The sequence below is a fragment of the Meriones unguiculatus genome, chromosome 19 (genome assembly GCF_030254825.1).
Source record: "Meriones unguiculatus strain TT.TT164.6M chromosome 19, Bangor_MerUng_6.1, whole genome shotgun sequence".
Taxonomy (NCBI): Eukaryota; Metazoa; Chordata; class Mammalia; order Rodentia; family Muridae; genus Meriones; species Meriones unguiculatus.
Window position 1 is genome coordinate 69,184,652 of NC_083366.1, and position 27,785 is coordinate 69,212,436.

The 27,785-nt window shown below is 45.0% G+C and overlaps 1 protein-coding gene and 1 pseudogene across 1 annotated transcript in view; both read left to right on the forward strand.

Annotated features, from left to right (window-relative positions):
• Positions 1–326: 326 nt before the first annotated feature.
• Ccny (cyclin Y) overlaps positions 327–27,785 on the forward strand; it is a 110,468-nt gene continuing 83,009 nt past the window's right edge. Inside the window, exon 1 of the mRNA XM_021639131.2 lies at positions 327–842. Coding sequence (XP_021494806.1) covers positions 689–842 — 154 coding nt within the window. The 5' untranslated portion in view covers positions 327–688. The remainder of the gene's footprint in view (positions 843–27,785) is intronic.
• On the forward strand, positions 3,071–27,450 carry LOC132649186 (large ribosomal subunit protein uL29m-like; annotated as a pseudogene).

Below are 27,785 nucleotides of genomic sequence, written 5' to 3' on the forward strand. Positions count from 1 at the left end.
GACCAGGAGGGCCGGCGTGGGGCGGGGCCTTGAGGAGAGGCGGAGACGAGCTGGCGTGGCGGGGCCGCGAGGGGATGCGGAGACCAGGAGGGCTGGCGTGGGGCGGGGCCTAGAGGAGAGGCGGAGAGCAGGAGGGCCGGCGTGGGGCGGGGCCGTGAGGAGAGGCGGAGACGAGCCGGCGTGGGGCGGGGCCTCGGGGGGGCGGGGCGGACGCAGGCAGGCGCGGGGCGGGGCTGCGCGCTCCTCCTCCGCGCGCCGCGCCGCGCCTCGCCGCGCCACACCGGGGGCGCTCTCCCTCCTGCCGTCCCCTCGCCGTGTTCCGCGCGCGCCCGCTCGCTCGCGTGTCCTCGGCGTGAACCGGAACCGCTTGCGGAAGTCGCCGCTGCGGGCCCGGCGCCGGCCAGGAGCGCGGTGGGAGGCGGCCTGCGCGGCGCCGCCCGCCATGGCCGCGGCGGGGTGAGCTCTGCGTGGGGCTGCAGTCGCGGACTCGGGCTCCTCCGCCGCGAACCGGGGGCCGCTGGCCGCCGTAGCCGCTCGCTCGTCGCCGCCGTCCATGGCGAGGCCCCGCCGCCGCCGCCGCTGCTGACCCGGGGCCGGCGCGCCTTCCGCCCTCCACGGGGCGCGGGCGGCCTGCCTTTGCGCCCGAGCCTGCGCCCGCGCCCCGGGGCTAGCAGCCCGGCGCTCGACGATGGGGAACACGACCTCGTGCTGCGTGTCGTCTAGCCCCAAGCTCCGCAGGAATGCGCACTCGCGGCTGGAGTCCTACCGGCCCGACACGGACCTCAGCCGCGAGGACACGGGCTGCAATCTGCAGCACATCAGCGACCGCGAAAACATCGATGGTGAGCGGCGCCGCTCTCCCCTCCCCTCCCGTCCCCTCGCCGCGCGCCTCGGGGCCTTGCGGCTCCGCTGCTCCGGCCAGGCCTGCAGGGAGCCGTGCAAACTTCGCTGGCCCGGGCCCGGGAGGTCCGGTACGGGGCGTGTGGCACGCGTGTGCTGGGGTGCGTCTGCAGGCGTCTGTTTGAGCCTCCCCGAGGTGACAGGAGAGGTCCTGGGGGGTGCTTTTGGGATGTTGCCGGAGTCGTTATGTTTGGGGTGGCGTGGTGTCTGCCCTTTCCCGAAGGAAGGGGATTGTCGCTAAGGTGGGTTCTCTACCTGGAGGTCTTTCCCTGGAGGTGGCCTGCGTTCCCCCAGACAGCTCGACTCCACCCCTGTTCCCATTAGAAACTCAACTAGGCCCAAAGGAGTGTGCTTGTGGCCGAGTGTGCACATGCACGTAAGCGTGAGGCGTGTAACAGACTCCTGCACACACTTTATGGGGATGCTCGCAGGGCTGACGTAAGAGGTTCACCTCGGCATGCTTTTTAAAATAAATAGCACCAGGTAGGTTAAGTGATCTGGTTTTTGCTTGGGCTAGAATTACAGTCCTATAAATTGTAGATCCATCTGGGTGAAAAAAAGTTAAAGGAGTCGTCATTGTACCCAGTAATGTTTCATCTTGCCGATTCTGCAGTATCTTTCTCCGTACTGTTTGGTAATCAAACTCTGTAAGTAGATTGTACATTGGGCATAAAATAAAGTTTATGTGATTTCCAGCTCAATAAATTAGAAGTTGGCAATATAGCTTTAGGCCTTGTTTTTGTTGTATTTTTGAAAATCCTCACACGTGTAAGCTAGTGAATGAAGTTCACCTGCAGTATTTTTTCTGAGCATAGAGTGACGACTGGTGTTGACATATTCTTGTTGCCTTTCGGGTGGCGCATTCCTTGTAATGTGAAAAGCTCCATTTAAACGCTGAAGAGTTTTGTCATTGTTTCTGGTGTAAACAACGCCATCGTTTTGGACCGCAGCTTTATTAAGTGAGTATCGTAAGGGTACTCACACAGCTTATAGTGAACGCTGTAATTTTTCTAGTGTTGTTTAAGGTTTGCGTTTATTATGTGTATGGACATGTCTGCGCTACCTGTGTGTGGCAGTTGAAGTCAGAGGAAGGTAGTACATCCCGGTGATCCGGAGTTAACAGGTGGTTGTGAGCTGTGGAACCTACCTCGGATTCTCTGGAAGAGTAAGAAACTCTTAATTACTGAGCCATCTCTCCATCCCCTCTGTTAATTTATGTGTCCATAAGTTTGGTCTTCTCTTTAGATGATTCCAAACTGGAGACACACATTTACACGTTTAGAAACATGTAGAAGAGTGTTAAAGTAAGAACTCCTTCTATACACCATAGTAAAACTGTATTTTAAAAGGGAATGAGGAAATGGATGAATTCATTATAGAAGGCCCACAACCAGTTATATCAGTGCTGACAAGGAAAAACACGTGGAGTACTTTAATAATAATTTTATTACACAGGTTTACATTTGGCCGTTTTCATGCAAGTGTGTGATGTACTTTGAGATTCTGCGCTCCATCCCTCACTGTCCTCCCATTTTTCATACCTCCCCTTTTCCATTACTCTCCTTTGTTCCCAAACACTTGTATCTTCATACCACTGCACATACAGCACTTTATGTATCTGTTACGTCTGGGACCCATAAGTGAGAGAAATCACACACTATTTGCCCTTCGAGACTGCCTTGTGTAATGATTGTCTTCAAATGTACCTATTTTACTTTGAATGGCATGATTTCATCTTATGGCAGAAATGAATTCTGTTGCAATATAAATCACATTTTCTTTTTTCATTCCTCAGTTGGTGGGCAGAGGTGCAGTAAACATTGATGTGCAAGTATTTCTCTCTCTCTCTCTCTCTCTCTCTCTCTCTGTGTATGTGTGAGTGTTTTAAGTTTTGGACAAATACCCGGAGTGGTTTGGTGAGTCACAAAGTAGATCTATTTTTTAGTGATCTTCTTATTGACTAACACAGTCTGGACTAGTGTGCATTCTCGACATCAGTGTATAAGCGGGTCTCTTTTGTCTGCTTTCTCTTGTGTGCTCTCTCACCAGCATTGTTTTTTCTTTTTTTTTTTTTTTAAATAAATGCCATTCTTACCAAGGTGAGGTTAAAAAATGTCATTGTAGTTTTAAATTTGTGTTTCTTTAATGGCGCGTGATGTTAACTGTTCCTTTTTTAAATTTGTGTTACTATTTTGTGATTTTTTACTTATTTATTTTTGAGCCAGACTTTGTCTTTGTGGAACTCAGTGTGTGTCCCGAGGCCGGCCTGGAAGGCGCAGAGCCATGCTGCCTTCTGCTCCAAATGCTGGGATTGCGGGTGTGCACTAACATACTTGGTTCATAGCTATATTGCCAGTTTGTACCTCGTCTTTTGAGAATTGTCTGTTTAATTAATTAGACTAGTTTTGATTGGGTGGTTTAGTTTTTTCCTTGCCAGTGATCAGATTTTTGAGTTTAGTATTCTAGATTTTAACCCTGTGTCAGATGGATAGCACACATGGATAGCACCCACACACATGGGTGCTGGGAATTGAACCTGGGACCTTTGAAAGAGCAGATGGTGATCTTAACCACCGATCTTAACCATCTCTCCAGCCCCAGTTTTGTTTTGTTTTGTTTTGTTTTCCTTCATGAAAACCCATTTATCAGTTGTTGAGAGACTGGAGTTGTATTTAGAAGTATTTCCCTTTACTGGTATCCTAAGCTTTTTTTTCTTCTGTCTTTAATAGTTTTAGACTCCCAGGTCTTGAGTTAAAATCTTTGTTCTAGTGTTGGATTTTCATTGATATAATGAATTCATCCATTTCCTCATTCCCTTTTAAAATACAGTTTTACTATGGTGTATCCATACAGTTTTACTATGGTGTATCTAGTGTTGGATTTTGTATGTGTTGAGACATGGGACTAGTTTTTTCTTCCATGTGTAGACAGCCAGTTTTGTCAGGAATATTTGTTGAAGAAGCTGATTGATTAAATGTGTAGTTTTCTGATTTTGGGGAAAAAAATATCCCATGGCTGCATGGGTTTATAGATGGTCTCCTGTGCTTTTCCATTGTTTCATGTCTTTGTTTTTATAGTAGTATTATAATGCTTTTTGTTTTCTTCCTTTGACCCTGACTCAAAGGAAGAAAACAAAAAGCATTGCACAAACCACTTTTTTAAACCAGAATTTTGTTTGCAGAAATATTTTACTTTTATGTTGTACACCAGTACTTGGTGGAGGTTTTGTTTTAAAGGAGAGATTAGAAACAACCCCAAAAAGAGAAAAGTAAAAACAAACTGAAAGATTCACATTTCAGAGAGCCAGATGGCTAGAAAGTGGCTGTAGTCAGCTGTTTGTCCCTAGGGCTTTGTCCCAGCTGTGATGAATCACCAAGACCTAGAGCTAGGTGGAAAGGAGAGGATTGGCTTTATCCTGAATCACAGTCCTTCGAGGGGAGCTCCGGCAGGGCGGTAGCAGATGCCATGGGGTGTGTTTCTTGCTGGCCTGCTCCTCGGGCTTTCTTAGCCTTCTTATGGAAGCCACGCCCACCGGTGCAGAGGTGGCCCGCACTCACAGGGGGCGGGATGCCCCGCGTCAGACAGCCTTGACTTAGGGAGACGGTTTCTCAAGTGAGGTTCTGTCGGTTTCTCAAGTGAGGTTCTGTTGTCTTGGATGACTCTAGCTTGTGACAAGTTGACGTGAAAAGTAGTCCGCACAGCACAGGCTTGCAGAAGGATTTAGCCAGTGAAGAATGGGATAGTATGGTGTGCTCTGTACCGGCTACATTTGTGTCAATTTGACGCAAGCTACAGTCACCAGAGAGGAAGGAGCCTCATTTGAGGAAATGACTCCATGAGATGCAGCTGTAAGGCATTTTCTTCTCAGCCAGTGATGAGTGTGTAGAAGGACCAGCTCTTTGTGGGTGGTGTCGTCCTTGGGATGGTAGTCTTGGGTTCTATAGAAAGCAGGCAGAGCAGGGGATGGGAAGGAAGCCAGTAAGCAGCATCCTTCGGTGACCTCTGCATCAGCTCCTTTCTCCAGGGTCCAGCCCTACTTGAGTCCCTGCTCTGACTTCCTCCAATGATGCGCTCTGATTAGGAAGTGTAAGCTGAAGAAACCGTTTCCTCCCCAATTTGCATTTTGGTCCTGGTGTTTAATTGAAGCAATAGAAATGCTAAGACCTGATCTTTCATTTGAAAGTTGGCTAAGTCATCTGTAAAGCATGGAAGAACAAACATGTTCTGCAAACTTAGGATAATTTAGAGCATGCAGCTGTGAGTAAGGTTTCTAATGGGGGCTGGCGTGTCCTCTCCAGTCCCTTGTCTATGGCCATGCTAGTTTAGACCTCTAAATACTGATTTGTCGTATAAATAGTAGTCTGCTCCTAAATTCAACAGATGAATCTAGGGTTTATCTAACCAGAAGTCTTCAGCATTGGTATCATTTAGAGCAGAAGTCTAGGCCTATTCATTAATATGAATAGGTTTATTTAAAGGTTTCCAAGTAACTCTTAAGATGCAGCTGGGCTGGTTGGCGGTGCAGCCTCAGTTGTAGGCTTACGTTGGTATTGAACCTAGCAATGGTAGCAGATTTAAGTAAACATGTGTATCGATGAACTGTGTGGCTTTGCTTACCTGTCTGAATATTTCAATGTCTCTGTTTCAGTTGGTCTTTGGTATTCTTGGGTTCCATGTATGGATTTATTTAACTGCAGACCACTTTTAAACAATTTTATCTGTACTGACTACATGTAAACTTGTTTTATATCTGTTCTCCACAGTAGGTAGTAACTGTTTAAGTAGTGGTTATATTCAGTTTTGTTAGTGATCTGCAGAGGATCTGTGTACACAGGATACGCATGAGCTGTGTGCACACACTTGGCCGTTTGTAGGAGGGACCTGACTTCTTGCAGATTCCGGTATCTAACAGGATCCTGGGACAGTCACCTGCAGCTCCGAGGGACAACTGGGTATTGTTAAATTATTAGTAGATTTTAAAAATTACATGTCAAGACGACTTGAGTGCATGACTCGAGTGAAAATCATCCAGGCAAGTAGTAGTATGGAAGGGTAGTAGTTTGTGGAAGACTCTTGCAGAATATCTGTGTTTCTTTAAATGGCAGATAAATGTGTTTTTCTACCATACACTGAACCTAGAAAGAGGCAGCATTTGTTCCTTGTATGTCAGTGACCTGCGTTAAAGAAGGCAGGCTGCTTTGATGCTTGTTGGGAGTTTGCTAGCCCTTTGTCCTAGTGTTAGATTATTTGTGTTTAACCCACTCCCTGGGAGTTACTGTTCATGAATTCATTCAGAGGTCAAAAAATAAGACTACCAAGCACTGATGGTAAGAATCAGCTGCTGTTAGGATTGTGTAATCAGCACTGCTCCAAGTGTAGATGCAAGAGTGATACAGGCTGACAGTTACAGAGTCACTGAGTAATGATACTGAGAAGAGACCAGGAAGGACGCAATGCTGGTAAAGAACACAGTCGTGACAGGAGGCAAAGCTCTCCGTGGGCCTCTGCTGGTGAGGTTGGAGTCAGGGTTCTGGGTAGCCTCTGAGTTCAGACTAGAATGGCCGGCGTGTCGCTTTCTCAGCAGGGCTCTCTTGTGATCTGGGGAAACTCCTTGCCGTGAGGAGTGTCGCAGAGCCCTCTGGGTTACAGCTGGGACCCTTTCCTGATCAGATACCTGTTCAGCCAGCACTGGGGATTCCTGGAAATACTCACCCTGTGCGAAGACTTTCAGCAAATGACTGTCAGTTGCACCTGGAGATTCCCCCACCCATAGGATAATTAGGTTTCTGTGTTCTTGTGATAGGACTGTGCTACTGCATGTAAGTGAGGTGCCGAACCAGTACATGTAAATCAAGTATCCCTAGCACCTCTAACCCCAGTGAATCAAGCCCCTCCCCCTTGGAAATCTCTCCCCTTGCCCACGGTTTATAAATCCATGATTCACATGAAATAAATGTGCTGAGGGTACCGTCAGCTTTCCACCATGACTGCCCGAGATTCGTTGTTTGTTCTGGGGAAGGGAGGGCTCCTTTCCTTCTGGAAATTTGTCATTGAACTTTCGGGCCTTGGCGGCTGCTCAGGTCACCTGGAGCCTGCCCTGCCATGAGCTCGGTGTTGAACCCTGGGGAAGAACCCGCTGGGCCTGGACTCACCGTTCTGTGGGGTCTTCAACTCACTGGACCTGCCTTCTGTCCACTGGGCCTGAGCCTCACTAGGCCTGGGTTTTGGCTGCAGTCCGACCAGCCATGGGCTTTCACCTGCGTCCCTGCCGTTAACACAGCAGCTTAGTCAAATACTATAATACTTCCGGATCACCTGATACCAACAACCGCATTTAAAAGAACTAGCTGAAACACCCAGTGGAAATTCATTTCTATCTTTCCCGTCGAGATGGGAGCCACGGGTATTGTTCTAAAGCACTGTAGCTGTTCCTGAGAGAAACAGAACCTCTGATCTTGGGGTCCCTCTGTACTTTGTTTGGAAGCCAACAGCCGCACTGCCGCCTGATAAAGAACGACAACTGTTTCTCTAGTTTTAACTCTGTCTTGACCTCCCCCCTGTGGATATTACAAGCATGAAATGTAAAGCAAAGTCCTGCAGCTTCAGAATGACTATTTTAACTGTATAGAATTTCACCGAAACGTAGACTTTGGGTCTGGGTGAGCACTTGTTTGAACGGGTGCATTAGTCTAACTCCTGGTTTGTTTATTTAGTTCTTTACAATAAAGTGGTTTTCATTAAACACGAAAAGAAATAGAAAACCTATAGGTATGCATAGTTTTGAATATTGTGAAGCATCAAGTTTTTCTTGAAATTGTTAAACTGGGGTAGAAAGGAAAAAGATAACTCATTAAGATCAAATATGGCCTCTCTATGAAAGTGAAAGATCTTTGAGAGCTGTGAAATGTACTAAGTTAACAATATAGTTCACATCTCTGATAATTCTGAACATGTTTTACTTAAAGTCAGTAAAGCCAGTAAGGATCAAAATGAGGCCAAAATTCTAAATAAACTGAAAGTGCTTGATGACCATGTCATTATGAACATGGCACCAATATCTGATTTCTTATGTGGAATGCAAAATGTACTCAAAGAACCACAAGCAGCTAGAAACCCAGAACCAGAGCCTGTCTGGGGCTGTGTCAAGGGTGACTGGGAGAGCCACAGCACCATTCTTTTGCCTGTGGCAGGCTGAGGTGTTCCCCAAATTCTTTAGTGCCTCCAACTTAGGCTAAACTGGAATTTGTGAAAGAATTTGAGGACTAGGCAAAAAGCAGGGTGGAGGGCTTCTTAATGATATTATTTTGTAATATTTAAGCATGAGGATTAAGAGAAAGAGGCACACAAGAAGTTGAGACACATCCAGCCCATGATGACTTTTCAAAGACTAGTCAGAGTTCACTGTCTTTTACCATAGTTATATGGAGGACTTTGCTTGGCTTTGAGATTATTGTCTTCAAAGAATGGCTAAAGAATCTAAGTGACTCCTTAGGTGTTTGTTGAGGGTACTTGACAGGACTCTAGGAAAGCAGTAGATCCTAGGGATGCAACAGCTCTGTCTTCACTAGAAACAATGGTCAGTAAGTGCTCTTGTTTAAAATTTCCAGAGAACTGAGGCCCTACTCAAGATCTTGTACATTAAGTATGGGTCATTGTTACTTTAATGCTAAAATATCTCTACAAAAGGACATTAAGGACCCCAGGCCTGCAGCCTTCTGGGCAAATGTAAATTGTGCTAGAATTCTTGGGACTCAAGTGGCAAGAGGTTTGGACCAGATTAGGTGAGGCACTGTTTCCATTGTTCCCATAATTCCCCATGTCCTTTTGTTCCTCAGATAGGTAGGGTGATGTTAAATATAGCTGTATGACTAGTGAGTGGGCAGCAGCTGGCTTTGGAGCTGGACATAGAAATCCCCTCTTATTTGTTCTGAAGTCCCAGTGTGATGCACACTAGAGTAAATTAGGATTGAAAAACTTTCCCCAGGTACCCATAAGGAGGTGGAGTCCACCTAGGCTGGCTGTTGACTAGGCCACCAGGGCCATGTTCAGCTAGACAGAAACAAGCCAGGGTTATGTTTTTTCTCTTCAGAGAATGGGGTTTTGAAGTGCGTATAAATACGCCGTGTATTAAACGTTTGCTGTCTGGAGGCCGCTGGGTGGAAAGAGAAGTTCTACCAGTCTTGATCAGGCCATTAGGGATTCCCGAACATTCTGTTTAGAAATGAGCCTGGCCATATCCACGGTTGTAGAAAGCTCAGAAAGCAAATTACCCGCCTTTTCTCAGCTCTCTGAACCACTGTTTGTCGCTGTAGCTCCCTTCCCTTGGAGAAAAGTGGCCTGCCAAGGCAAGAACTGGTGAGTGTTGGTCTGACGGGTCACAAGTGGGCAGGTTCTTGCGCTCACGAGATTCTGCCTGTCAGATCTCTTGGTAGCGTTTGTAAGACCTATCATTTCAGGGCTTGGCTAGCCGAAAACCAGCAGCTGCTAACTTACCAGAGGCAGCTTTTTTTTTTTTCAGACATGGAAAACCTTGAATACTTTTTCTTCACCCTTGTCAGAATGTTGACATTCTGTATATTAGTTTTGACGTTGTAATGGATCTTCCCTATTAAAAAATTAAACTGTGATTTTGGTGTGAAGGTGAGTTGTGTGAAGAGACTTCTGAAAACACTGCAGTCTGCTAATGCCTCTGGGCTAAGTGCTTGATGCCATGGTTGTACTGCTGTTAAAAAGCTCGCCCTCTACTTTCCATGCTTTGCGGACTGTTACCTGGGCTTTGAGATTGTTTTGTCCCTCAGTCATTACTTTGTGATCTTTGTTCTCTGCTCTGGATGAGAGAGGTGCCAGCATCCTGAGATGTTGGTTACGCAGCTGGCTCCTGGCACCCAGGGAAACAGAGCTGAGTTACGCTGAGGATAGTTGTTGGTCACAGTTATGTTCATGCCAGTTTGCTTTGGAAGCCTGGCAGCAGTCTTCGGTTGGCGATGAATTGCAGGTCGTTTCTGTTTTACACTCTTCTGATGCAGATCTAACTGAACGCTGGATAGGATGTGCTGTACATGTGTGTTCATACGTGAGCAGATATGTGCACAGCTGAATGCTGAAGACACGTCTTGAGCAGATGTTTTACTGTAGGTGGGTGCTTCTGTTCTTGACAGACAAAACAGGGCAGATTGTTAAAGATATGTTGTACTCTCCTACAGACTTGTTTCATCTGTGGGATTGTTTGTTTGCTCGGGAAAGGGTTGTCGTATAACCCAAGCTGTCCTGAACTCCTGTCTGCCCCCTCATTAAAAAACATTTTTATTAATTCTTTGAGGATTTCTTAAAAAGCATTTTGATCATATTCACTTCCTTCCATCTCCTTCTAGGTCCACCTTATCCATCCAACCTCATGTTCTCCTCCTGCCCCTCATTCTCAACCCAGTTAGTCCAATTTGTACAACCAAATACTCTTTGGCCTGCCAGGAGTTACACTCTTTTTTTATATTAATTACAGTTTATTCACTTTGTATCCCAGCTGTAGCCCCCTCCCTCATTCCCTCCCAATTCCTCCCTCCCTTTTTCTCTTCCTCCCTCTTTCCCTCATCTCTTCCCATGCCCCTCTCTAAGTCCACTAATAGGGGTGGTCCTCCTCCCATTCCATCTGACCCTAGCTTATCAGGTCTCATCAGCACTGGTTTCATTGTCTTCCTCTGTGGCCTGTGAGGCTGCTCCCCCATCAGGAGGAGGTGCTTAAAGAGCCAGCCAGTGAGTTCAGGTCAGAGATAGCCCCTGTTCCCCTTAGTAGGGAACCCACTTGGATACTGAGCTGCCGTGGGCTACATCTGAGCAGGGGTTCTAGGTTATATCCATGAATGGTCCTTGGTTGGAGTATCAGTCTCAGAAAAGACCCCCTGTGCCCAGATTTTTTGGTTTTGTTGCTTTCCTTGTGGAGCTTGTGTTCCCTCCAGGTCTGTCTATCTCCCCCTTCTTTCATAAGATTCCGTGCACGCTGCCCAAAGTTTGGTTATGAGTCTCAGCATCTGCTTTTGTATACTGCTGGGTAGTCTTTCAGAGGCCCTCTGTGGTAGGCTCCTGTCCTGTTTCCTGTTTTCTCCCTCTTCCAGTGTCTATCCCATTTGTCCTTCTCAGTGATGATTGATCATCTTACCCAGGGTCCTCTTTCTTGCTTAGCTTCTTTAGGTGTACAGATTTCAGTATGTTTATCCTGTATTATATGTCTTAAGGCAGACTTTCCTCGCAGCAGCTGTCAAATGCTAATAGCTTCTTGGCTGTGATAGATGGTCATGCCCACCTGCCACTTCCATGCTGGAATTTTGCCTGACATGGGCTTGAACATGTCTGATGCTGCAAGCTAAGGAGGTGTAACACTATTTCCATTTAGCGAATAATAGAAGAGTCTTGCTCAGTAAACCCTGTAACACTTGGGAGTCTCTGGGATCCCATTCCTGGTACTTAGCTTTTTATTTGCTAATGTGAGGTGTTGCTGCCACTGCTATGGGGTAGTTGCATTCAAATTCTAGATATGTACATATTTTAGTACACTTTCAGAGTAGCAGGTTTTCATATTGCTTTTTCAAAAGGCCTTTCATTTTATCCCTCCTTTACTGCCATTTTATCCCTACCCCATTGAAGCCTGTTCCATTGTTTCCCCATTCCCTTGTTATAATTACATTCTATGTTTCTTGCTTTGAAAGAGTTTCACATTCCACATTGCCTCTTACTAGTTTCCTAAATGTATTTCAGATGAAACATACATATTTAAGATTCAAAGCTAGCATCCATGTAAGAGAAAACATTCAATGATTATCTTTATGGATCTGGGTTACCTCTACTAAGGATGTTGATTGTTTCTAGTTCCATCTGTTTACCTGCAAATTTCATAATTTAATTTTCTTAACAGCTAAATAATATTCTATCGCTTACATGTACTACATTTTTATTACCCATCAGTAAATGGATACCCAGGCTGTTTGTGCCTCCTGGCTACTGTGAATGGAGTAATGACCGTGGATGAGCAGGTAGCTCTACAGTAGGATATAGAATGGTTTGGGGATATGCCAATGAAAGCTATAGCTGATCCATGTAGTACGTGTATTTCTGGCTTTTTGAGGACCCGGCATACCAGTCTCCACAGTGGTCGCACCAGTTTGTACCCTCACCAGCACTAAGTAACTGTTCCTCTCTTCCTGCGTCCTCACCAGTGTCTGCTGTCAGTTGTTGTTTTGACCGCGGCCATTCTGAGGACAGCAAGATGAAGTCTCGGTGTAATCTTGGTTTGCATTTTTCTGATGGTTAAGGATATGGACATTAAAAATACATCAGTTTCTCAATCATTTGTATTTCTTCTTTTGTTCACTCCCAGTTTGGTTACTGGGGCTCATGTATCTCTGGCTGGCTTGGAAAGCGCTAGACCTCTATCCCCAAATGCTGGCACTCAAGGCTTGTGTCTCCATGCCCTGACTGTGTCCAAGTTTTAAATTGGGTTGTCTAGTTTTTGTGTATTTTAGATTCTGACTCTGTCAGAGGAGTAGCCAGGAAAAATTTACCACTGTAGGCAGGGTTTCCGCTTGACTGGTTACATAACCTCTGTAAGATGCTTTTTCTTTTCTTATGGTCTTATTTGTTAATTAATGATCCTAACGCCTGTGCTACCAGGGTCCCGTTTAGAAAGCCTGTTCCTGTGTCAGTAAGTGAAGTGTATTGGCTTTAGGGAATCAGCTCTTATGTTGAGGTTTTTGATTCATTTACAGTTGACTTTTGGCAAGTGGAAAGATAAGGATCTAGTTGCATTTTTCTACAGCAGTCATCCAGTTTAACCAGCACCATTACTTGAAGATGCAGTATTTTCTCTTATGTGTTTTGGCCCTTTTTTCAGAAGCCAGGTTACCATAAGTGTGTACAGGTCACCATAAGTGTGTGTAGACTTAAATTTGGGCCCTCAGCTCCGTTTCATTGATCACTGTGTCTCTGTTTTTGTTACTATAGCTCTTAAAAGGATGCATTTTGATAGTTTGGGATTATTTTGGCTATCCTGTTTTGTTTTTTTTTTTAATATTTCTATATACAATTCAAGATTGTTTTTTTTGATTTTCTGTGAAAAATTGCATTGGAATTTTGGTGGAAAGTGCATTGAGTCTGTAAATTGCTTTGATAGGATGGCCATTTTCACAGTATTTTATGTCTTAATTACAGATTTCAAGATTTTAAAGGCTGTAAGAATTTGATTCATTGCTGTTATTTTAGTCGGCATTATAGCTGATTCTCAGTTTTAATTTCATTAACCTTTTTTTGAGGTGGGCGCTTTGCTCTTTAGGCTAGACTGGAGCTCACCGTGTAGCCTGGGCTCCGAACTCCGAGTGCTCCATCGGCAGCCCAGTGCTGAGGGCACAGGATGTGCTGCTTTGCCTCAGAGGTGTGGGCTGAGAAGGAAGCCCCAGCTGCTGTTTCATCTCGTTCTTCGCCTGATTCCTTGTTGCTATGGTGATATTATTTACAGCCTTTATTTGTTCATGGGTGCGTGCTGACTTTTTAAATATGTGGAACTTGAAAAACATTGGTAAAATTTTTGTTATTTTATAGTATTTTGAAGCCTTCTGCTGTGATTCACTTTCGGGGCTGCTAGAGACTTCAGACAAGCTCCTTATCTGTTTCTGACACCTCATATACTGTTAGGTGTGCTGAATCATGTTGCCCAAATGGTGGAGAGCCTGAACCTCTAGAGGAGCCTTCTGCAGGTCTGTACCCCTCAAAAACTGTCAGGTTTTTGAGCCACTCAGTAGAGTAACACTCCCAGGGGAGGAGTGTGCCGTTGGGTGCCACCCACTGAATACCCCTGCTTTCTTGGTGGTTGGAGAAGCTGCCTGTAACACGAGGAAGAAGGTCTTCGCATGTAACCCCAGTGCCGTCTGGGCCCCAGTAGCCTGCTAGAGATTTCAGTGACGTGGAAGACTCCATTTTGGTTGGATGTGTTTTTCTTTATATGATATACATATGCTCTAGCAGCAAGACCAGAGTGCTTGATGCTCTACGTGGTCCAGTCACATAAGGTCAGTGTAACAGACCAGGATGGTACCTCGGGAAAGACAGACTGTCTAGAGCCCTGTGGCCCCGGGCTGGGGAACTAACATACACTTGAGGTATAATGATGGCGATGGACTGCTGACATTGAAGGTGAAACCAGAGCTTCTGGTGCTCCTTCTGAATAGGGTTAGAGAAGGAAGCATTTGCTACATCAGTGGCTTTGGTTAGAGTTAATACTTGATTGAGTTTGTGGCAGTTCCTGTCATTTTCTAGGATCAGTGTCTCTTCTCTATGGGCCAGATAACGCATGGTGGCATTACCTGCTTTACTACCTCCAGGAACAAAAGGTTTTGGGTTTACTGTTTTCTCTGGTAGCGGCAACTCCAGTGGTTCCATTGGGCCTTTCTAATCATCAAGCCCTCACGCCACAGGCCCGGGAACCGCTGTGGAGATTCTGGCAACCTCAAAATAAATTAATCCATGTTTTGCATTCTGTGACGGGGGAATTAACCACACCATGAATCTTTAATATAATAAAACATTTTTAAATGCCAGGTCTCTGAGGTTTTTGATGACCTCTATTTATCTTTATATAGTCTATCTATGGAATCATATCTATTTGTTAAACTTTGGATGTATATTCCTATGATAAGTTAGACTAGTGTTTGACATAACCATGATGAGTTGATTAACTTACAATTAACTTGCATTACAATTAACTTGCCTTACTTAATTATCCTAAACAGCCTAAAAGTTTTGGAAGAAAACCTTAAACTTGTATCACTATATCAAAATTTGTACCAATGTATCAAAAACACTTGTTTTTGCATCAGTATATAAAACTCTTATACCAGTGAGTTAAAAATAACCTTATTTGAGAATAACAAAACCTTAAGTTGAGTAGATTCAGTAATCTACTTTTTGTCTTATTAGTCCTATAAAAATATCTCTATTCCCTTTTCTTTCTTTTCAACCACTTTTCTCCTCATCTGAGAAAGAAAGAGAAGAGAAAAAAGAAAAGAGAGAAATCCCTAAGTCTTAACCTCTTTTTTTTCCCTCTAAATAAGACCATTAATAACTTATAACCATCTCCCAATGGCAATAAACATTCATAGCCCAAGAAAATAACCAAAAACCTACCCAACCGCCATCAAGGGAAATGGGATGTTGATATCATGGATTTCTTCTAGCCGATTTTTGGGACAAAACAATCCTATTTGACCCAAAGGAAATTGGGAAAAATGGTTAAGCAAGCTAGCAATAACATTTGTGGTCCAGTCTCTAAATGTTGAGAAATTCCAAGCTTAATAAAAGTCCTGTTTGGAGCAATTTGAAATGCTGGACCAGTTGAGATTAGTAGCTTTCTTCAAAGCTCTCTTGGAAGCAGGCTTTCATTAGAAACAGCAACTGAAGCAGCTGAGGCTGGAACAAGCAGAGTGCTGGACCATGCAGGATGCTGGAACAGATGTGTCAGCATCTCAGCATGCTGGGAGGATGAGTCCTGTCAGGTTTGATCCAGCATCGCTGGTGTCCAGTTCTTAAGTTCTGCAAACAAATAATTTCTCTCACAGTATTATACAGTTCTCAAATTATAAATGTATGAGATGTGCAGGATGCACAGATGAGTTAAGGATGGCTCTCTGCTTGTTGTATGAGCAGAAGAAAGACCTCTGTAAATATTCATGCCTTATGAAAGGATGGCATGTTTATGTCATGGCGATTCTGTAGCCAACAAGAAGTATTGGCCATTGGTGGACATCTGTGTCTCAGTCAGTTTCAGAGCTGTTCCCATGTTGTGGGATCAGCAGTATGTGTTACCTGTTTGTTTTATTTGGACTTCCCTCAAAGAGGATGTGTTATTGTTGTTGTTATTATTATTGGACATATAATTATGATCATATTGAAATGAAAACAAGCCTGTATAGATGTAAATATTCTCCTCTGGGCTCCTAGCCATTTCAAGCTGCTTCCTGTCTCCTGCAAGAAGGCTTCACATTAAAGAGACAAGCCGGTTGCCCTGTGCAACAGAACAGGCCTTGCCTTTTAAAATCAGCATTACCTTTAATGTCTAGGCAGCCCTAGGCATTTTGTGCCTGGTTAGAGGACGAGGCCTCCGTATATGTACACATGTTGCCGCGATTTCTGTCTTACTCCCTTTTCCATATGGAACGGGCAGTTATGCCTTTAGAGCCAAACTTTGTATAAACTCCTGCTTACCTTCAGAGCTTAAGCGCACCCTAGGCATCTTGTATTTGGATTTTCATATTGGTTGTGGTTATCTTTATTTTATTCTTCCCTCCCCTTTCTTTTTATATGGAGTGGGCAGTTATGCCTTTATAGCCAAACTTTATATAAACTTCCTTTTACCTTTAGAGTTAAGCATATCTTTGGCCTTTTGTACCTTTCCTCTTCTCTGCATTGTGATTGGCAGTGCTTTTCTGTAACAGTCCCTGTTGCAAAGAGAAGTCTTCTTAGTGGGGGATGAGGATTATGAGAACAGATATTTAGAAACGGTTAGGGGTTATGCTGGGTTAGTAAAGCGACGGCTGTAGGTCCTTCTAGGTAGTTGACCAGGTTTCCAGGACCAGTCATGCTCTCCAACGCCTGTTGATTGGATCTCAAATCTAGTTAGAGAACTGTTGGTCTGGGTGCCACTTTTGGCCTTTAGGATTATAATGCCAGATTAAATTTAAGAATATATATATACATATATATATGTTTATAATATACATATGCAAATAAGAACAATTAATGAAGAAGGGGTTATGAGTTTGAAAGAGAGCAAGGAGAGGGGTATATGGAAGGGTGTGGAGGGGGAAGAGAAGATAGAAATGATATAAATATATTATAATCTCAAAAATTAAAGAAACAGTTTTTAAGAAAGCAAGTGTGTTTACCTTGACCTTGGTGCATCCCAGGCTGACTTCAGATTTAGTCCTTCCTCAGTCTCTGAAGAGCAAGGACTATAGTTGTATATCACCAAGTCTAACTTGGAAAGGTTTTGGAGATTGAATTTTTTCAAATAGGCGAGAATATAAATAACACTGCTTGGGATGTTGAGAAGTTGAGATTGCATCCTGAGTTCAAGGACAGGTTGCATTGTATATCTCAAATTTAAAAAATTGAACTCTGGGCATGGCGTTTTTACATGGGTTTATGTCTTTAGTCCCAGCACTGTTTATTCTGAGATAGGAGGGTTGCCTGGAGTCTGAGGTGAGCTTGGGCTACCAAATGTTACTTTTCAGGTATATCGTGTTTGAGAATGGTCATTGCATTCCATACAGTCTCCCTTTATTCTCTAAAGCATGTATTGAGCAGCTGCAAGGACCATGACATAAGTTAAGTATGTCAATATTAACTGCTGCCAATTTCTGAAACCAGACTGTTCTGTTATTACCTGTTAAAATTGTGCAACCAGTGACAAGACCGAGTGCCCCTGGTCAGGAAGGGAGGCTTTTCTTCCTAAGAAGAGGCTTGGGAGGTAAGACGCAAAGTCAGTTCTCACCTCCTAGGGCCTTGGGGAGGGAATGGCTGCAGGATCAGAGAGCTGAGGGGCACTCGTATAACTTCTGAAATGCCCAGAGACTTTGGGATTGGGAGATGCCCTTTCTGGTCCTCTTACGATTCTTTCATATTGTCCTGGCAGATGCCACCTGCCCTGTTGTTGGAATGTGTTCTTTAGCGTACAGTTGGAGTTAGGATGTTAGAAGTCTTCTGGCTAGCACTGTGGCAGCCCTCTTAGCTCCAACCAGTTTTCTCCAGTCTACCTAAAGAGCAACTTGTAGCCTTTAATCCTGTCTTAAGATAAACAGGAATGGGGTGGGGTACATGGACATTACTAAAACAATGCAAGACATGACCTCTGTTTCTAGTCTCTGCATTTAGAGCTTCATCTGCTACATACATGCTTAGTTGACATCAACCTCAAAAGAAGAATGGGTGGTAAAGTGCCAAAGGCACAAAGCTGAAACTTACAGCCCATGTGATCTGGGGATGATTTTATGGGAAAGACAGAACAACACAGAGGACGGTTCTGCTGAGGGATGGAGACAGTGGGAGTGATCTAGATGTGGAAAGATACAAGGTTTGTGCAGGTTGTGATTAGGGGACCAGGTTATTAGAAGACTGGGAAGCTAGTAATTTTTCGGCTTCCTTCAGGTAGTATGTGTGTGGTACAGAGTCCTGACAGGCAGGGGCTGTTAGTGTAGAGAGAGGCTTCTGTGATCAAAGTGGAGATTATTACATTATATTATTGTGTTATATCCCAGGAAGATTATTGTATTAGAGAGAAGGGAACTGGTTGGGGATGGGAAAGGGCAGGAGCCAATGAGGCCAGTTTCACTGGCTCCGTGTTGTCTGAGGGCTTGAGCAAAGGTTGGTGGCAGGTAGAGGAAATGACAAGAAGCAACTTTGCTGTTGTCCATGTACACAGATGGTGCCAAAGCTGTCAGTAGAGCCAGGCTTTACCTGGCTGGTATGGATCAGGTGGGAAGTCTCTGTTGAGACCGAGTGGACAGCACCATCAGTTTGTGCTTGAGGCCATTAGAAAGGGGAGCCAGAGCTCACTGAGTCTTAGGAAGCCTGGTGATTGGTCACAAGAAAGCTTCCCCCTCCCCCCTCCAGTAGAATGAAACTGGAGTAAGGAAGAAGAAGGGTTGGCCTTGAGGAGGAACAGAAGGTAGAAATTGAGTTTGGGCAATTCACATAATTGTTCTCAAGGAATACTGTTTCCAAGATTGATTTTGGTACATTTCTGTTCTGAAGGTAATTTTCTCTTTAGATTCTGTATCTTCTGATTGATCTTCCCAAATTGGTGTCAAGGCGATGGTAGAATTTATAGCATATATACTCGAGATCGTGTATTGACAGGAGCTTGAACTACTGTAGGATCCTTTGATTCTGGTATGATTCATGATTCACCATCCACATGAACAGAAGAGGCAAGGAGGGAAAAACCCAGGTATTCTGATTATCTGAAAACAATTTCTTGCTTGCGTATCTTCAAATGAACTGAGTGGTTACATAGTGTGTCCCACAGGTCATTATATATACCAGTTGGCTGTTTTCTGGCCTTAAGCTGTGTTTGAAGTACTTAAGAATAACATTATGACCAGACACCCTTAGTGCAGACACTCTGGACACAGAAGCAGGTGAACGTGATGCCAGCCGCATCCACACCGTGAGCTCCAGGATGGCCAGGGATGCACAGAGAGAACACATCTCAGAAACAAATGAATAAACAAGTGATAGTGTATTTAATTTAATGCTACTGTCCCATGGAGTGTGGTATACCTTTAGGAGACTCAGAGTTCAGGCGACACATTTGTAGCCATGACACATTTATTTTCATTATTTATTTACTTTTGACATGACACATTGATAAAGTGTTTTGTGACCTTAGATCAAAGCATGTCCCCATGTCCCCACCCCTTTGGGACAAGGTAGTGGCCTCAAAATTGTAGTCTTTCTGTTTGCAGCTTGCAAATGCTGGAATCACACGTGTGCCCTCAGCCGTAGTGCCAGACTGGGAAATTGGCCTTAGTCACATAATGGGTACTGTTATTGTTTGTCGTGCATTTCACTCGTAAAATGTGTTCTGTGGGATTTTTTGTTGTTTTGTGAGAAGGGGAGAGAGAGAGAGAGACAGACAGATGTGCAAATGTATTTTGTACTTCAAATGCTGCTCCTGAAATGTGATTTAGTATTTTCTTTTTCCAGGTAGTGTTTAAGTGTTTTCTCAAAAGTTTCGAGTTCTTACTAAGTTATCCTTGTAACTCCTGTGATTAATGGGATTTAAAGAAACCATCCTCTTTAAAAACTGAGGTTTGAGGCTGGAGAGATAGCTAGCTCAGTGGCTAGGAGTACTTGTTTGCTCCTGCAGAGGACGATCAGTTCCAGGCATCCACACCACGTGGTGGCTCACAGCTATCCATAACTTCAGTTTCAGGGGGTCCAATGCCTTCTTCTGACCTCTCCGTGTGACCAGTGGGCACACAAATGGTGCACATACATACATGCAGGTAAGACAGCCATACACATTAAAATAAATAACAGCCAGGTAGACAGATAGAAGTAAGTAAACAAGTAAATTTATCTAAATAACAACAACAACAAAACAACTTTAGAGTTTGGGGCTAGTGAGAAATTGGAGACCCCAATAGTGGAAGGAAATAACCAGTTCACACAAACACACAAGCTGAGGTTTATGTCACAGTAAAGGTGGTGTAAATCCACTTTGGGGAAGGTTCCTGGATGAGAATTTGAAATGTGATCTGGATCCAGTGCTTGTTAAATCTAAGAGCTCCTTGTGGGTGCTTGTTAGGCTGCTCAGTCGATCATCAGCTTAAGCAGACATATTTATGCGTCTTGTTGAACTTGGACATCAGGTCCTTGGAAGGTGGGAAATCCCAGCTCCACGTGGAATATTGCTGTCTGGGCTTTCTTCCTGCCAGTCAGCCCTGTGTCAAGCGTGCCAGGTAATGCCGCCGAGCAGGTGACGGTCATGAAGCTCTACAGTTGGGCAGTTGTCTCTGAGGTCATTTGAGTGCCAAGGAGGGTAATGACTTCACTGTCAGCAGGCTTGGGTTAAGACTTTCTTTTCTCTTGTCCCTTTTCTTATTTTGAAAGAGTTTGACTGTGGTCCAGGATGAAATTGCTATGTATTTAAAGCTTATCTCAGTCTTCTGGCTTCTGGGATTCTAGGTGGTGAGCTATCATGTCTGGACTTTCACTTTTCATATTTAAAAAAAGCACTTGCCTTATTTTACTTTTTTTTCCTCCAGAGCTGAGCACCAAACCCAGGGCCTTGCGCTTGCTAGGCAAGCGCTCTATCCCCAACCCTGCCTTATTTTATATGAAGCCTTAACATCTTATAGTCAAACAAAGCTTGGGTTCATAGAGTCTGTGTTTTTGTCAAATCCAAAAAGATTTTTTTGTGTTTTTGCTCCCAAATGAAAGCAATGCTGATCGTTAAATATAAAAACTACAGAGCTAAAGAGACTTTTCTATCAATGTGCCACTGCAGGACTGCTGCTCCATGGTCACCTGTGGTTTCAGAGAATTTCTGGGGTTATAAGGTAGTGGCTTTTGTTTTCCTGTTGTCTTGGTATGCTTTAAAGCTGTCATTTGAAATGTCCTATTAGGTTAGTAAGAAATAATTTGAAGGCAGAATTGATTACATCCATTTGGGTGTTACATCTTTGTTGTCTAGGAAAATACTTTAGATTAGAACTGCCAAGTTTGAGATGAGTGAGTGTGCATTTCGATACAGGATTTTGTTATTTGTTAACACACACTGAGGAGGCGCCTCAGCCTGGCCTGGAACCTGCTCAACATCCTCCTAGTTTGGCACCTGGAGTAGCTGGGATTACACGTGGTCTGCTACCATGCTGGGCTTGACAGCTCTGAGAAGGTCTCAGCACCCTTCCTGTTTGTCCTTGCCATGTTGTTGAGTCAGGGAGGTTTGCTGCAGGGAGTGGTGTGAGAGACAGCTGAGCTGCGTTTACATCGTGGCTGCTGTGAATAGTGCTGCAGTGAACGTGGAGGCGCAGACTTGCTTCCGACACACCAGACCCTCTCACGAAGGCATTGACGGGGTGGATGCTGTGGAGACAGGGAATAGGAGTAGGAGCACACAGGAGGCTTCTGTTCCCGGCTCTGTTTGGTTCAGGTGTGATTGGGACAAAATGACAACAGTGATAATTGTGATAATTTCAAGTTGGAGTGAATCCAGATGAAATCAAGTACTGTCTGTCTAGGAGCCAGTAAATGTTCACATGTTCCTAAAAATAGTACTGCACATATGCTTACCCACTGCTTAAAACTTACTGTGGTGAAAAGCAAGACCAAACTGCATTCTGTATTCTGAGTGTACTGGCCTCAAGGGTGCCCAAGGTAGTAATAAAGCCGTGGCTAAATGATAGCATTTGAATGCAGCCGTGGAATTGTGGGAGGTCCCTGAGGGGATGATGGAAGGGAGCGGGTAAGGGTTAGCTACGGCAGGCTAGACAGACCACGGCAGAACTGAGCTGGAGGTCTTGAGCCAGGTGGGTTCACGGGGCTTCTTAACTGCAAGTACAGGGCTGTTAAAGGTGGAGGTCAGAGAGGATAGGTGTCAGTCCCCTGAGGCTTGGGAGAGAGAGGAGGGAGGTGCTAAGCTTGGATGATGTACCAGATAGGGTCCTGCAACTGGATGGCAGCAGGGGAACGGTCAGGTAGCTGGAAAGTGAGCCTGTTGCAGGACTGGAAGCGGGGTCCTGGCGTGCGGCTCTGACCCAGCACAAGCAGCAGGAGAGCTGGTCAGGTGATGGCACCAAGTGTCCTGAGCTGCACGAAGGATGCAGCAGAGTTCACGAGGGAGGCTTATTGGATATGCAGAGGGCTGCACAGAGGCTCCTCAGGTGAGGCTGGCAGGAAGAAGAGGGGAGGAGGAGGGCTGGCCTCTTACAAGGGGGTGCAGTGCACATGCAGGGTGGGGATGGGCTGACATCTTGGCAGCTAGTGAGGACCTTTCCTGCTGTCACTGGGTCTCTGGGGCACGCGGTGGAGATGCCTAATGCTACCAGGAACGGGTCGGTAAGATCAGGTACAGTCTGGCCATGTTTGTTGTAGCCTCAGGTGTTGTCTAGCCTCATTCTTAGACTTTTGACTGGTAGAGGTAAGGGGCTGTGAAGTGAATACGATTGTTTTTGACAGAGACGATGTGGGTTAGACACAGAGGAGAGTGTTCCAGGAATGGCTGTTTACAGACTGAACATAGCCCTAGGTAAATGGTAACTAGGCCCCTGCACCATTGTAACCACACACAGCCATTTAAGTGCTGCTTAGCGAATCAGCTCTCTGGATGTTTCATTGCACTGAAAACTGATTTCTACCCCTGGGACTTTTTCAGTCTCAGCATTTGGGAGTCTCAGGCAAGATGGTGGCCATGAATTTGAGCCCAGTCTGAGCTACATTGGAGTGGCCCACAAAGCTCATGCACTTGAAAGCTTGGTCCCTAGTTGGTGGAAGGATTAGGAGGTGAGGCCTTGCTGGAGGGGATGTGCCACTGGAATTGGGCTTTGAAGTTTCAAAAGTCCATGCCAGGCTGGTCTTCTGTGCTTCTGGACGCACACACACACACACACACACACACACACACACACCCTTTGTGGTTCAGGTGTAAGCTGTCAGCCACTGCCTTAGTGCGATGCCTGCTGGCCTGGCTGCCATTTTCCCCTCCATAATGGACAGGGACTCACCCTTTGAAGCTGTAAAGCAAGCCCCCAATTAAATGCTTTGTTTTATAAGGTGCTTTGGTTATGATGTCTCTTCATGGCAAAAGAAAAGTAACTAAGACGGAAGTTGGTACCAGGACTAGAGTATGCTGAGACAGTCCTGGCCATTCTTTTCTTTGGGGAAATTACGGAAGATGCTGGGATTTTGGATTGGGAAAGTGGTTGAATGAGTGCTGTAAGCAAGGCTTAATGGCCTGTCCTAATAGGAGCTTGGAAGTGTGGTTGGAAGCATTGTGGACTTTGGAGGACCCACTCAAGAGGTTTCAGAGGGGAGCGACGTTAGCAACTTGGCTAAAGGCCATTTTTGTGGTATTTTAGCAAAGAATATGGCTGCTTTTTGTCCTTGTCATAAGAATTTGCCTGAGGTTAAATTGAAGCATTTTGGACGAGTTAACTGAAGAGTTTTCAAGATATTATTTTGTTTCGTTGTTATTGGTGATCACTCTTATGCACTTCTGTGATGAAAAAGAGCAAGCAGGGCAAAACCAAAAACAAACAAAAAGCCAAAAACAAAATGAAGATTTTTGAGAAGAAAAAGAGCACTAGGAAGTTTAATATTGGGGCAGTTCTTGTGCACAGAGTTGTGAAGTTTAAAGAAAAGCCAGATTGGAAATGGGATAAAGGGAGTGGTATTCCCAAGGAAAGACCCCATTTAGCTAATCTTCCAACTTGTGAAAAGGAAATGCCCAAGAAATCTTCTAAAGTACAGGAAAGCTTATTCAGCAAAGGAAAGCATTAACAAGAGAAAGTCTATGGGGTGGGGTGGGGTGGAGGTAGCAAGCTTTAACCCAAGCAAGCAGAAGTTGGCAGGATCTGCCACATGGTTCTGGATTTAATGTCAAGAAGGGTACAGGAATAAAGGAGTTCTGGAATCTTCTATTCTGGTTAAGGAAGGCCACCAAGGCTCAGTGTGTACCAAAGGAGGCCCAGAGAGGCCTTTGTATGAAGATGTGAAAGTAGAGCCTCTGATGTGTTGGAGGCTCCAGGATGTTGGAGATGTAGAGCTGAGGAGCGCTGTAGACAAGGGGTGCACAGCCCAAGAGAGAGAATTGTTACAGTCAACACATGTCGGAAGGACCCTGATGTTTGAGGCTGCAGGCCTCCCAGTCTGGTTAGCCATTTTGAGTTCTGCCTTAAGGTGCAGACTCTCTCTCCCCAGCAGGGCCTCCTGCTCTCTGCATGACTTCATCTGGAGAGTTGTCTCTAAATTCCCCTAGCCACACTTGATCTCTGGCCTCTGACACAGCTCCCTGCTAGCTCTCCCCTCCCTGCGCCCATATGATAATTAGATACTGTGTTCCCGTTCATAAGATAGGAGCGTGCTGTTTAATGCAAATCAAGCAACCTCAAAGTGCCTAATTTTAACCAGCTATGTACACCTGTCTTTGAAGCCCCTCCGTCCCCAAGGGTTATATGGCCGCTGTTCTCTGGAATTAAAGTTGAACTAGCTCCCCGAAGTGGTTCTGGGAGTGTCTGAACTCTGTCATGCTTGCCGGCCCACCAAGCTCTGTGCCTGGTCTCCTGCCTTTGTGGGCTGATGGGAAACAGCCCCCAGGAAGGAAGAGAACCACAAACAAAGCTGAAAGGAGTGTGAGAGCCAAAGGGCCATCCATCCAAGTAAGCCTTTTGACCTTAGACATAGAGTTAACAGGATTTGGAGTTTGCCCTGCTGAGTTTTGATTCTTGCTTTGGTTCAGTATTTTCACACTATGCCCTGCTTCCTTAGAATAGTAATGGTAATGTGTATATTGTGCCATTTCATGTAATTTACTTTTTGATTTTACTGGGGAATACAGTTAAGAGCTTGTCTTCACTCTCAGAAGAGACCCTGGACTTTTAAACAGTGTTGAGCCTGAAGGACTATGGGGGGCTTTTGAAGTTGGGCTGAATGCATCTTGTGTTGTGTTAGCTACATGCCTGTGGGGAATGATGGTAGTATAAATGAGAGCGGTCTGCACAGCTCATCTGTTTAAGTGCTTGGCGGCCCTAGTTGGTGAAACCGTTTTGGGAAGGACTAGGAGGAGGGCCTTATGTGGGGAGGTGTTTCCCTGGGAGGGCTCTGCGTTTTCAGAGTGCCATCCCCAGTCCCTCCCATTTACGGTTTGTGGATCAGAGGGAAGCTCTTGGCTACTGCCACAGTACCACACCTGTATGCCTGCTGCCCTGATGGTCATGGGCTCACCTGTGACACTGTAAACAGGACCCCAGTTAAATGCTTTCTTTTATCAGTTGCCTTGGTCATGGTGTCTCTGCACTTCAACAGAAAAGTAATAAGGCAAAGTTGAGGGAGATTTGCTTTCTTGAATATAGAGTTAAAACCTTTATAGCACCATTGAGGAACACACATGATGGAACAAGCAGACACTTAATTCTAGTCCCATGTTTCTCTGTGTTTTGAGACAGGGCCTCACAGTGTAGCCCTGACTCTGCTGCAGCTCACTGTATAGACCATGGTGGCTTCTGCCTCTGCCTGTGTCTGCTTCCCAGGTGCTAGGAGTAAAAGCATACAACCTCACCAGCCTCTTGTTTCCCCCTTTTGAAGTAAAACAAAAGCAAGTAGTCTTTTGCTTTGATTCAGACTACAAGGTGAGTACACAAGCCAGATTTGCTGAGTGTAAAGCTTCTTAGGTAAAAGGACACACTTCTTGAAGAAGGCAGCTGTCATACTTACCCAGTGGCAACACTCATTGGGCAGTGGCTGGCAGTTTGACAGGCCTGGTCAGTGTCTGCTGGGGCTCCCGTTTGAATTCTGGAGCACATTACTTTTTGCCAGCTTTGAATCTGATCCCTGATCTGAAGCTTGTAGCCCCAGGTCACTAGAGGTAGGTGTGAAGGCATTCACTGTGTTTTTTAACTCATGTGCTGGATTTGGGGATGCAAGCACCAGCCATTGTTGCTGACCTGGTGACAGCACAGTTTTTGTCAGCTTTGTATGAGGAAGCAGCCACATATGGGGTGCCAGGCTATAAGAGTCTGAGTCAGTGAAAAGGGACTGCAGGAAGCTGGAAACAGAGGAAAGGTTTCAGCGGAATAACAGGATGTTGAGGAACAGAAAAATGTAATTCTATTTTTTTTAAATGAAATTTCATGAGAAACATGGCTGCCGCCAGTGTAGTGGGTACTTGCAGAAGAGCGCCAGGGCTTCTGAAGGGCACCGGCTCCCAGTAAACCCCAAGGCCCCTGCCGGCACCGGGTTTCCTCTTAGTTTGTTGCTTAAGAACAGACCACATGTCAGATCTTTTCTCCAGTCTAAATTACTTCATACCACGTTGTCAAGGAAAGGACTAGAAGAATTTTTTGATGACCCAAAGAATTGGGGGGAAGAAAAAGTCAAATCTGGAGCTTCATGGACTTGCCAGCAGCTAAGGAACAAAAGTAATGAAGACTTACATAAACTTTGGTACGCCCTTCTGAAGGAAAGAAACATGCTTCTAACTCTAGAGCAGGAGGCCAAGCGACAGAGATTGCCAATGCAAAGTCCAGAGCAGTTAGAAAAGGTTGTTGATTCCATGGACACCTTAGATAAAGTTGTTCAGGAGAGGGAAGATGCTCTAAAGCTTCTTCAGACTGGTCAAGAAAGAGCAAGACCTGGTGCTTGGAGAAAGGACGTCTTTGGATGAATCATCTGGCACAAATTCAAGCAGTGGCCTCTCCCTTGGTACCTAAATAAAAGATACAACAGGAACCGGTTCTTCGCAATGCCTTACGTGGATTGCTTTGTCAGACTAAGACTTGAGAAACAAGCCCGCATTGAAGCAAGAAAGAAAACTTTACAGAAAAAGAAAGAAAAAAATTCTCCAGGCAAAGTTCCCACATCTCTCTAAAGAGCAGATACCAAGTACTGTCTAAGATGAGATCCACAAGTTTGGTTCCATTGTTCTTAAAGCACAGTCTGTGTCCTGATGTGAATGCTTCTGTTAGGCAGTTTATAAAGAAATGCTCTTGTCAACTGGAAAAAAAAAAAAAAAGAAATTTCATATGATTCTTAAGTTTAAAAAAAGGCAGTATAGGAAAAGGGTTGAAGAGATCACATTAAAAAATAGAAGTTAAAAGAATGTAATTGTACTCTTTTTTTTTTTTCTGGATGTGTAAGCGCACCTGTGACTTGTAAGCATTGCAAACAGTACAGAACAGCAAAGGAAGGAACCTGCTCTCTGTCCTGTCCTTTGGGAGGAGAGAGCTGGAGAGGCACCTGAGAGCCACCAGCTGGAGAACAGGCTCACAGCAAGGCGTGCACAGGCGGCCAGCTGCTCAGCCACCTCATAGGCACCTCTGCACCTTCTTCCGTTTGCACGTCAGCTGGAACCCAGGTAGGCAAAAGCTGATCTTAAAATTCCTTCTGTCCCAGATGTTCCGAGAAGGACTACATGTGATCACAGCGACGCTGCAGACAACCCGGGAAGTTGTCAGTGGTGCTCAGTGGCGGTGTTTGTCACTGGGGGAGTGACTTACTGTGGCTGAGTTTGACACGGTACAGACCAGCAAGGTTGGAAAGATGTGGCTGTCAGAGAAGCCTGGTGTCAGGAGCTGTCCGCAGTTGTGGCAGCAGGAGCTTGAGGTGGCTAGTTCCTTCATTTGACAAAC